Source organism: Ctenocephalides felis, unplaced genomic scaffold (genome assembly GCF_003426905.1).
Source record: "Ctenocephalides felis isolate EL2017-DRISC unplaced genomic scaffold, ASM342690v1 CF-g0.4_SCAFFOLD_03571, whole genome shotgun sequence".
NCBI lineage: Eukaryota > Metazoa > Arthropoda > Insecta > Siphonaptera > Pulicidae > Ctenocephalides > Ctenocephalides felis.
In genome coordinates this window covers 40,498,271-40,510,023 of record NW_020539725.1, presented here as the reverse complement: position 1 = coordinate 40,510,023, position 11,753 = coordinate 40,498,271, and the positions used below count along the sequence as shown (strand labels likewise).

Here is an 11,753-nt window from a genome sequence, read left to right as displayed (position 1 = left end):
TTTACCACATTATATTCAAGTGTTATGATCTAACTTTGTAATGTTTTTAAAAATCATTGAAAAGTGCCTAATTATAATTAGGCATATCTCTTTAGAAATAATAATAATTACCTTGTATTAAATCGTTTCAGATACGAATTGTCTGGTGGCGAAAATTCACTCTATTCAGTAAAATGGTACAGAGGACAACATGAGTTCTACAGGTACACGCCTTGGCAATGGCCAAAAGGCAGATGGTTTCGAGTGCCTGGAATTCAAGTGGAGGTAAAACTGAACAAACTTTAATATTTATATTTATATAAATTAACACTTTCGGGACGGCACCGATTTCAAAACAAACTACTTTACCGGCTGTAAACTTGATTTCATTTCAATAAATAATTTATTGAAACATAATTGAATTTTGATTTAGTGAACACAAATATTAATTCAATCGAAACAATATTGCATCAAAAGGTCACCGAACAAAGCACGAGATTAGCATGCTAAATCTAACTTTACTTACATTATTACCTAATCTGGATAACAGCTTTATTCGCATAATGTTTGAATGTATTAATTAACGATTCAATAAACTGCTTTTGTAATAAAATAACAATCCGAAATTTAGCATGTTGTTTTGTAATAAAACAGCATGTAAATCTATTATGTTCTAAAATGCTTAAGAACTATTTCATCAAATAAACAACCTGATGCAACTCTTTAGTGCGTCTGCCTATAAAAATTTTATAACCCTCAAACGGCTCTAAGAATTGACGTGAATGTTCGCGTTGTTGAAATCTGCTTAGGAAAAGTAAAATTCTATTTTCTGAAACATAACATATTTACGGGAAAGAAAACAAAGAGATCGTTTTTATAGTCACCAAGAGATTAAAAGTAGTACATGACGAAACCTTTATTTTAGAGAAGATTAAAACAGTCATTTTATTCAAAAAATGTAATATTATATATATATATATATACATATATATACATTATTTTCATATCTCAGTCAGATAGAGGTGCCTGGTATGAGAGATTATAAAAACAGTTTTCATATTTTATATATACATTTCATTTGATTATTTCAATATAATATCTATTATAATTAAAATATCTTCATATAACTTTCCAGTCTTCTTTGTCTTCTATTTCCCCATAATATGTTTTTATTTTTCTTTTAAATTTATCGTCATTATTGGTCATCTTAATATCGTTTGGCAATCATTATATATTTTACTAGCGCTCCATATGACATTTCCTCTCAATTTCTTCTTTCTATTGTGTTCAATGTGAAAATTGTTGTGTTGTCTAGTATAGTGTTCATGTATATCTTGATTTATGTCTATTGTGGTACTTGTTTTAATTCTATTATATTTCATTTTGTGTATTAGTTTGCATTTCTCTATTTTAATTACGTTAATTAGTGAATGATTATTTAATTGTTTCTGTCTGTTTAGGTGGGTGTTAAATGTAATTAAATTTCTAAACAAATTATCATCGAAATACTCTGTCTGAAATTGTAGGGCAAATTCTGATACACCTTCAAATGCAATAATACTGTAGAAGTTATACTGTAAAGAAATATAAAACTATTTTGCTGGTAACCAGAAACCATGATTTTACAATACCTTTGCCAAGAACTGCTTGCATTAGAGTTCATGTATGCAAAAATAGTAACATTATAATTTTACGTGAAATAAAGTGACCATTTTTTTATTTCAGAATCGACTAAACTTGCAGTAGGTACTATTCCTTGTCAGAGAAGTTAATTAGCATTGTTATGCTAACTTAAATTTGATGTAAAATAACAATTGCAACTATTTATGCAATAAAACTAAGTTTTCTTTAATGAATCAGAATTAATGAGATTGAGCACAAAACTTTTAATGTTTTTTTTATTTTTGTTTTTTCGATTTTAAGAAGCTCCTAGTGTTTTTTTTTATAAAAACGAATATATGAAATTCGTATCCATTTGATGTGCATTTACGTTCAATCTAATAAGAGTACTAATATGTCATTTTTTTATTAGGAAAAGCATAACATAGCATAATGAACAAATGCATTTGATAGATCTGTTTTTCTTCTGATAGTTGTCTTTGTCCGATGCTCACCAAGTGGCTTTATTAAGGGTACCGGAATTTCTTAGCGGCAACATTACCTGCGAAGTTTCGATAGAGGAGAAATATACAACCGAAATAGCAACAGGGTTAGTATATGTAGATTTATTGAATCTACATTGGATTATTGAAATTAAGTACATTCTGAAGACAGCACACTATCATCAATTACACTGGTCCGACATATGTTTCCAATGTACTTCTTAAGGGAGTTGTTCTTTTTTTTTCTTTGTTTCGGTTTTGAGATTTTTTGATATTATGAAAGCTAAAAACCTTAGAATTATGTAAAAAAAAATCATCTCAATATCTATTTTTTTGACGAAGTTATAGATATGTTTATCTCTATATGTATGATCCTCCGCGAGCTATTGTATGCCAGATGTCTCTTTTTCATTATAATACCTCATGTACATGACCTTTTTAATGTGTCAGCATCTTTGAACACCATGGTGTATTTAGTACATTAAATTAAATGGAGTATTTAGTACATTATATCAAAAACTTTAAATACGTTTTTCTCAAATTGACTTTGGATCGACTTGCATTTTTTTTTAATTTGTTCACCACTGCAATACCTAGTCACTCTACCTCAAACAACTTGATAACATTACGCAAAAAAATTTTGCGAAGCTTCTCGCCCCAAAAAAAGGCCTTTTTTGACACTTTTTTTTTTAAATAGCTGCCATTTTTTCCTTCTTGCTTTTTTTCTTTAATTTTGGTAGGGGGACTGGATTCAAACTTCTTCTTCAACGTAGTTTCTTTTTTTTGTTTCGAGCGATGCGCAACAGATTTATCTGTGGCACCGCAAAAGAGATCGATTTTGCAAGACCGACTTTGGCGCCCCCTGGATAAAAAATGACGGCGCAAAAAAGAAGAAAATCACGTAATATTCTATGACTTTGTAATTTTTGTTTAAAAAAACCGCATGTCTCTATGATAAATACATTTCGAGAAAAACAAAAACAAATATCTTGCATTATTTGTAACAAAAAAAGAATAACCCCCTTAACGCTGAACACGAATCAAAATTGCCTAATTAAAAAAAAATGTAATTAATCAAATTTAAAATTAACTACTACGATTTATTGAAAAACGCAGTCAAAATGACCGTTTCGCGTAATCTATATTTGTAAACAATCCGCGATGGGGATTTTATATCTTGTTAATATTTCAGCTCATTCGTATATTTCATTAAAATGTTCCTCAAGAATGGTTCTAAATTTAAAATAGTACTAAACAAATCCTAAACATAACAACTATTTTAAAATAGTTTATTTTTTATTAGATATCTTTTCGTTCTTGCGCCTAAAACGACCATTGACATCCCGCTGGACAGACCACAGAATGGTGAATCTCCTGCTTCATTGAAGAGTTCTGCTGGATATACCAATCACGAAAACTTTATAGTTTCAAATCATGATAAAATTGTTAATCGAGGACATCAAATCTCCAATAATTTCCAAGTCATGGTTAGCTTATGTTATTTTATTATAACTTATAATGTACAATTTTGAGTTAAAGATATTATAATTTATTTTGAATACAATAAAGAAGCTAATTAATTTTATAAGTCATCTGTTAATAAAAACTGACAAAGTTTTTGTGTCATATATTTATTGTATAGTTTGTGGTTTAACAAATGGTGAAAGAAAGATCTGCTGAAATCAAATTTTGTTAATTAGACTATCCTTAATTATAGTTATTATTACTATTATACTATTATTATAATAATGAAAATGAATTAAACCTGGGGTAGATTGCCACCACTTCTAGCTGGCATAATTTTATTCTTTCTAACAATAAGTAAAGATTTAGAAATAAAAGATTTTATAACTGAATAACTGAATAACTTGGTGAGAACAATATGTTAAAATACTTTTAAATAAATGGATTATGTATTATATGTAACAATAAATTAGAAACTTTTATAAATTTAATAGATATTAGAAATTGTGAGCAAAAAAAATGGTTATGTGCAATTGTTATATAAGAAGCCATAAATTATATTTCATAAATAAAATAAATAAGTCTTAAATAAAATAATTTGTTTTTCAATATTCATGGACACATTTATGATAAGACCGTTAGATTGTAGGTTAAGGATTAAAAGGAAAAAGGCTCGACGGACCAATGTTAAGGATGGCGGTTGATTAGACCCTTTCGGAATAGCTTATTGAATTCGACTCAATAGCTACTCCGAGGATTTTGTAAAATTGAGTATATTAAGGAAAATATTAATCCTTCTAGAGGACCAAGTAGATATAGACTCCAAAGAATCAATACTTATAAGCATATCATTGTCGGAAGAACATGATGATTGTGGCATGTCTTCTAGTTGTGAAATAATTATATTTTTGTATATAAAGATCTGCGTTTGAAGCAATGCATGAATTAATCAAAGTGCTCTGGATATTTGAGATAAATCGTTTTGATCATCTAAAATTTTTTCGGCATGCTTTATTTTTGCGTAAAGCTTTTCCAACGCTCTCGCGAGGTCATATTCCGGAATATAGCTAGGATTTTCTAACTGTTTCAATAGATTAATTTCATCGGAACGGTGCATGCATTGCTTGCGCGCATTCTCGAAAAGGCATAATTTTTTAAAAAATTGTATCTTACTTGAAGAAGAGCCAATATGATGAGAAATGTCGTAAGTTTCTTGGATGATTGAAAAATACATTAGCTGTTAGTCGATCGATCTCTGCATCAACGTCAAGTTCAAGTGCCATCTTCGATTACTATTTCCTTAATATACTCAATAAATCCTAATCAAAATTAGGATCCCGCTCGAATGATCAATGTTAAAGATAGGAGTTGGTTAGACCCTTTCGGAATAGCTTATTGAATTTGACTCAATAGCTATTCCGAGGATTTTGTACAATTGAGTATATTAAGGATATACTTGATGTTATCTGCTTGGAAGGCGGTCCACTCGGACGGTGGCTTGAAGTCCGGAATTTTCAGATCGCTGTAGGAATTGGATGCTGAGGAAGGAATTGACTCCAAAAGCACAAATAAGGAACACTGGCTAAGATTAATAGAGTATTTATTTACACAAATAACATCAAACACTCGGAAATATACAACAAAACTAATACGGAAAACTAGTGAACAACTTACATGAACTAAACAATAACGCTCATGATTAACGTTGCAAATCGTTGCAAATTGTCTTCTTTTGGTATTGCCAGAGACTAAGTATTGTCCGACTCCGACAAATGCAGCTTGCTCGTCCACCATCTTTCTGGCGCGAACATAAAGATTAAATATATAATATTTTAATCATTTTTCACAAAAATAAACTAAAGAAAACTAGTGAACAACTTACATGAACAAAACAATAACGCTCATGATTAACGTTGCAAATCGTTGCAAATTGTCTTCTTTTGGTATTGCCAGAGACTAAGTATTGTCCGACTCCGACAAATGCAGCTTGCTCGTCCACCATCTTTCTGGCGCGAACATAAAGATTAAATATATAATATTTTAATCATTTTTCACAAAAATAACTTTTATATAATAACAACTCCCACGCCCAAACAAAATGGTCTGCTAGCATGTACGTGGAGTTGTTTTACCTATTTGTTTTTATTTTGATTTTTTTATGTAAATTATTCATAGATAAACAAGTATATATATATTCCCATCAAACTACCTTTTTATTCTTTAATTTTTTCAAATCTTGTAAAAAGCAATATGATTTTACAATTTGAATTTTGAATTGAATAGATTCATCTAATCACTCTTCTTTTATCTATGCATCTAATTATCATTTATCTTAGGATTTCAAATTGCCCGCCATAGATATGGAAATATGTTGTTCGCTATCTTTTATAAACAACTTCACTAAATGCAATATTTCAATATGGCTGAGTTTGTTTATAATTTTGTACAAATGTCAAGTTATAGTTAGTTTTTGTGATATTTTGGAAAAAGATGGAAACTGGAAATAAGGACAATATGATTTGTAAATTATTAAATGTTGAATCAGATAAAATATGTAGATCTTGTTTAACGATTAGTGATGAAATGACATCAATATATAATACTATCAATTGTGAAAACAATACTGTTCATTTTAATGAACTCATATCTGTGATAACTGGCGCGTTGGTACGTTTCTTGTTTAAATTGTAATATTATAACAATTAAAATTATATGTAAAAACAACTTTCAGGTGTCTGTTGATGCAGACCTTCCCAGTCAAATATGCGTAGCTTGCTCAACAAAATTTCTACAATATTTTCAATTCAAAATTCAAATTTTAAAATCATATTGCTTTTTACAAGATTTGAAAAAAATAAAGGATCAAAAGGTAGTTTGATGGGAATATATATTTTTCAGTGGCGATCACATGTATTTGTTTATTACACTTTTAGAGATGCACAAATTATCATAATAAAGTAGTTGAACCTGAATGGTTGGAGCTAGATGAGCAAGGATTTCTTCCAGATGACAGTGAACCTTTAGACATAGTTAATCAAGGTATTAATGGTGAAGTGCAATGTTCAAATGCAACTGATATGATCTCTGTGGCTTCTCTTTCTATGAGTTATATTATTACACAATATGAAAAACAAGTTCGAACTTTTTATCAAATTGCCTAAATGAAAAACAATATTTATTTCTACTTGAATGCTAAATGTTTATTGAACTAAAGAAGATTCAAAATGTTACATTTTTATTAAGTTTAAACTAATTACCTTGTTAAAAAGTTTTCAATATTTGTTTTACTATTGGATTTAATCATACATTAATTATTAATTATTATCATACATTAATTATGTATTATTCAATTCTAGATTTCTTATTATAAATTCTATAAGTGTTTTCTGCAAATCATTCAAGGTGATATAATTATTTATAGAGCATTCACTTCTTTATTATCATTTTTAGATTATGATGTAAATTATACTGGAAGTCAAACACGATCAACAAGAAAAAAACAAAATGCTACCTTTAAATTAAAATCTGATATTTCACCTTCGGTTGAATCAGATTCTGATGACTATGAACATAATATGAACAATATAGAAATAAACAAAAGTCCGGAACCTCATGTTACTCACCAAGATAATGTGAAGCCTAAAAATCTTATAAATACAAATAAGGACAATCTTACAATGAAATCAACTATGAATGAAAATAGGTTTATATCAAAGATTAATAATGCAAGAGAATCATTATTTTCAAATCCCCTAGAGCCACAAATTTGTAGTATTTGTTCTGAAACTTGCTTAAATATAAATGCTCTTATAAAGCATAGAGCTCAAAATCATGGGGCTAAAAAATTTCAATGCCAAAATTGCGGTATGTATTTTTCAAAAAGTAGAAAATATGCATTACGAATTATCAATATTTGAATTATATAGTAACAAATAAATATATATAGTAACAAATAAATATATATTGTTGACATGATATTTTCATATCTCAGTCTGGCAGGGGTGCCTGGTATAAGAGATTATGAAACAATTTTTATATATAATATACTTATATATCTATATATATATAATATTTAAATAATTAGCTTGTACTTAATAGTTAATGTTATAATTATTATAATTTTTTTGAATTTAGGAAACGGATTTACAACTCTAAGAGGGTTGAGAATTCACTTGCGACTGCACACAGGAGAAAAGCCAGAGATATGTTCTGTGTGCAACAAAGCGTTTTCTGATCCAAGAACATTGTGGTAAATATTTTGTTTAGTTATAAACTTTTGTGTGAAACATAAATAAAATCCTAGAAAAAGTGGAATATTTTAAGTTAACTCAATAACATTTCATTATGATTTAAGTTACTATTAATAAAATACAATGTTATTTGTAGGAATCATGAACGAATACATTCTGGTCAACATCCATTTGAATGTGAGCACTGTGATAAACGATTTCCTGCAAGATTGGCACTACTTCATCATACTCGTTCGCATACAGGAGAAAAACCCAATAAGTGTCATATATGTTCAAAAAGTTATGTGCAAATGAATAGCCTGCAGGTAAACTATAGTAAAAAGAATATTCAACATCTTTAAATTGATCATAACATGTTCATTTTAAAACTTTACTAATATATATTTTTTATTAATCCAAGACCACTCTTACAAATTAAATTTAGGAACATATTAATAACATTTATGCAAGCATTTGATGCAATTGTTTTCAATTGGATTAATTATATTTTTTTATTGTTAAAGACCTTTATAGATTATTTTAATTTTCTATTTCAATGTTGAAAATTATTGATAAAGTTTGTTTTTTTGGTTATTGAATGTTTCATAACAAGTATCTAAATGAACATATTTATTTTAAAAATGCAACATTAATGTATGCACAGTGAAAATAATATACCTTCTTGATACTATAAAAAATGTATAAATCAAGAAAAGTAAAGAAAGTTATTTTATAAATATTGTAAATCAAGTCAAATAAAGTAAAATATTGTTATTTGATTGCAGATACATAAGAACACATACTGGAGAAAAACCTTTTATTTGTAAAATTTGTAATAGAGGTTTCACAAACACTACATCATTATCATTGCACCAGCTTACACATAATGGTAAGTATTCAAACAAAATTCAACACATTAATGCTTTCATGCTTTAACAATTTAACTTCTATTTAACGTTACACTTTGTTTTCAATAAAGGTGTTAAGAACTTTCAATGTAGTATTTGTGGTAAACGTATGGGGCGATCTGGAGAACTTACAATACATATGCGTACTCATACAGGTGAAAAACCTTTTGCCTGCAAACTCTGCGAGAAAAGATTTACAAACAGTTCGGCACTGACGGCACATATGCCAAGGCATACAGGTATTAATAATCATAAAAACAATTTATTATCATTATTTTTAATATTGTTTATTTTCGTTTTTACTTTAAGAATAAACGTGTAAAATATTTTTTAGAATTTCTCAACTTGCTGAATGATGACATATAGTGTGAAAACTTACATATAAAATAGTGATAGTAAAAAGTAAAAAACAGTTTTTTTTATTTTGACTGCTGCAATAAATTATATATGTATAACAACATACCTGTGAATATAATTCATAGTTCGGTTGCTGAACTTATTTATCTCATATTTTTTAGAGTTAAATTAATTATCAAACATTATTATAATAATTATTATTATTGAAGGCATTAAAAATTTTGTTTGCTCTTACTGTGGAAAACGAGTGGCACGTTCCGTCGAACTGCGAATACACATGCGCACTCATACAGGTGAACGTAATTTCAAATGTGCATACTGCGACAAACGATTTGCAACTTCCAGCAATCTTCGATTACATGAACGCAAGCATACAGGTAATTTTCTCAAATACCTGTTATATATATATATATATATATATTATATAATCATTATTTATTGTATTAGTCATCAAATATATTTTACTTATGTGATTAATAATCACCATACTAATTATCAGCATATTTATTGTTTATAATATATGTTCTAACAATATATTTAGTCATAATTATCAACGTCGCTTGTGAATGTAACAATTGTTATTAGAGAATATTCAGTTCCAATAACAAAAATTATACTATACTAAATGATAATGAGACGATTGATATAGCCCCAAACATTGTGAAGCCAAAATTAAACGTTTATCTCTGGTATTCTAGTGAAGCAATTAATGCTTCAGTGTGTAAAGAATTATTTCTTAAATTGTATATCTAAGCGTTTATTTATTTATAATTATAGATTTAATATACTGAATTAAGATGATGTTTTCTTAGCTTCTTTGTGCCTGCTCTTTTGACATAAATTTTACTCCTTATAGGTGAGAAGCCTTATGCTTGCACAATTTGTTCAAGAAGTTTTGCTGATTCTCACGTGCTTCGCAATCATATTAGAACCCATACTGGAGAACGCCCACATGAATGTCAAATTTGTCATTCTCGATTTGCTCAGCAGGCATCATTAAGGGCTCATATGAAAACACATAGGAATAAAGATGATCTCAATAATAGCGGTAAGATTCAATGATATACTGTAAAATGTATAAATCGGAAATTGACAAAACTATAAACAATATGGGAATTTTTTCATACTATATTAAAAGTTTGTGAATGAAGTGCATTGATTCAAAGTATCAATGCACTCAATTGATTTATATGTATGGAGTACTCGAAGTAGAAGTTTGTGTTTTGCCAGAAAATCCGATTTGCCAAGTTGTTTTTTTTTTGGCGTTTCAAGTTATTCTGAATCGTTTAACACCAAATTTACGTGCGTAAGCCAAAATTTGATCTTTTGTCGACGTTTCCTCTAAAACGTTATCTAAAGCAATTGCATTTGAACACAAACTCACAATTGATATTTTAACTTAAATGCTTCAATTCCGAACGTAAAAATATTATTAGATATTGGCTTGAATTTTTGTTGTATTCTGATAAATTGGTTTTATTATTATGAGATTAATTCTTATGAAAATATCTTTGATAATATTGTAAACGATAATCAAACCAATAATAAGATAAGTTAAGTTGAGAAAAGTAATCTTATTAATAATTATGCTATTAAATCACTAATTGTTTTAACGAATGCGGTAAAATTTTGAAAATGCAAATATAGTTGATAGTTCTGATATTTAGGGGCCGTTCAAGTATTACGTAAGCACTATAGGGGGGCGGGGAGGGTTGTTGATTTGCTTATTTTGGGTTGACATGGGGGGCAGGGGAGTCTGGATGAGGGACATATTTTTGATGAATAGTTTTATCTTACTTTTTTTAAATGCATTTTACAGATTCAGTCCCCACTGCAATTAATAATGAAGATAATCAAAATTTGCCTCAAAGTTCTGAATTAATAACACCTAGCGCTGTTGGCAGTAACTGTTCATTAACTCATGACCCATTAGATGATCAAGCAGATGGTAGTCTTCTCATTGATCAGACAGAAAGTATTTTGAGTAATAATGATAGTCAGGTCATTTACAGCAATACTGACGGAGATCTCATATATAACAAAAGATAGCGTATATAGTTATGCTTATCAATGACGTAATGAAATATAAGTATAAATAATGAAGATTTGTTTTATTACTCCTAATAAACGATTTAAGCTTTTAGAATTGAATAATGTTATTTTCCATACTATAATTTTTTTATAATTAAAGTATTTAATTCATAAAGATTTTATAAAACAGGTATCAATATCATTTCATCATTCAAGGCTACTCTACTAAATGAAAAAATCATTTTTTCTTTAAAATTTCTAAAAAACATCTAATTATATATAATTATATATTAATATATATATATATATATATAATAAAATTGTTTCTTGGGCATCCATCCAGTAATTAAAAAACAGTTTTATGAAAAATGTTTTTATTTAGAGAACATACGTTTCAGGTCTTGAATTGACCCATCTTCAGTGCTACAATTAAATAATTCAGGGTTTACAAATTAAACAATATAAAAATACATAATTACAGCCAAAAATAAGTAAAACCAATGTATATGAAAAGTATATATGAAAAAACAACCATAAAATAAACAAATGTAAAGAAACTCACCATACAAATAAACTTTGAAAAATAACACAAAACACACAAAATTGCACGAAAAAAAAATAAATATGAAATAAAAATTGATAAAACGTCGATTTATGAGAATTTTTAAAAAATTGTAAAATTA

The 11,753-nt window shown here is 28.2% G+C and overlaps 1 protein-coding gene and 1 long non-coding RNA gene across 2 annotated transcripts; both read left to right on the top strand.

The window, feature by feature from the left end:
- Window positions 1-212: 212 nt before the first annotated feature.
- LOC113386954 lies at window positions 213-3,422 on the top strand. Its single transcript, XR_003368031.1, has 3 exons — window positions 213-264; window positions 2,073-2,188; window positions 3,385-3,422. It is a non-coding gene; the product is annotated as an uncharacterized LOC113386954 (long non-coding RNA).
- Window positions 3,423-6,013: 2,591 nt separating this feature from the next.
- On the top strand, window positions 6,014-11,088 carry LOC113386045 (zinc finger protein 3 homolog). The gene is made up of 11 exons (XM_026623854.1): window positions 6,014-6,212; window positions 6,277-6,414; window positions 6,479-6,584; window positions 6,996-7,409; window positions 7,680-7,794; window positions 7,932-8,054; window positions 8,560-8,663; window positions 8,754-8,921; window positions 9,249-9,416; window positions 9,896-10,087; window positions 10,859-11,088. Exons 1-11 carry the CDS (start codon window positions 6,036-6,038, stop codon window positions 11,086-11,088), a joined length of 1,935 nt encoding a protein of 644 aa, XP_026479639.1. The 5' UTR covers window positions 6,014-6,035.
- The last annotated feature ends 665 nt before the right edge of the window (window positions 11,089-11,753 follow it).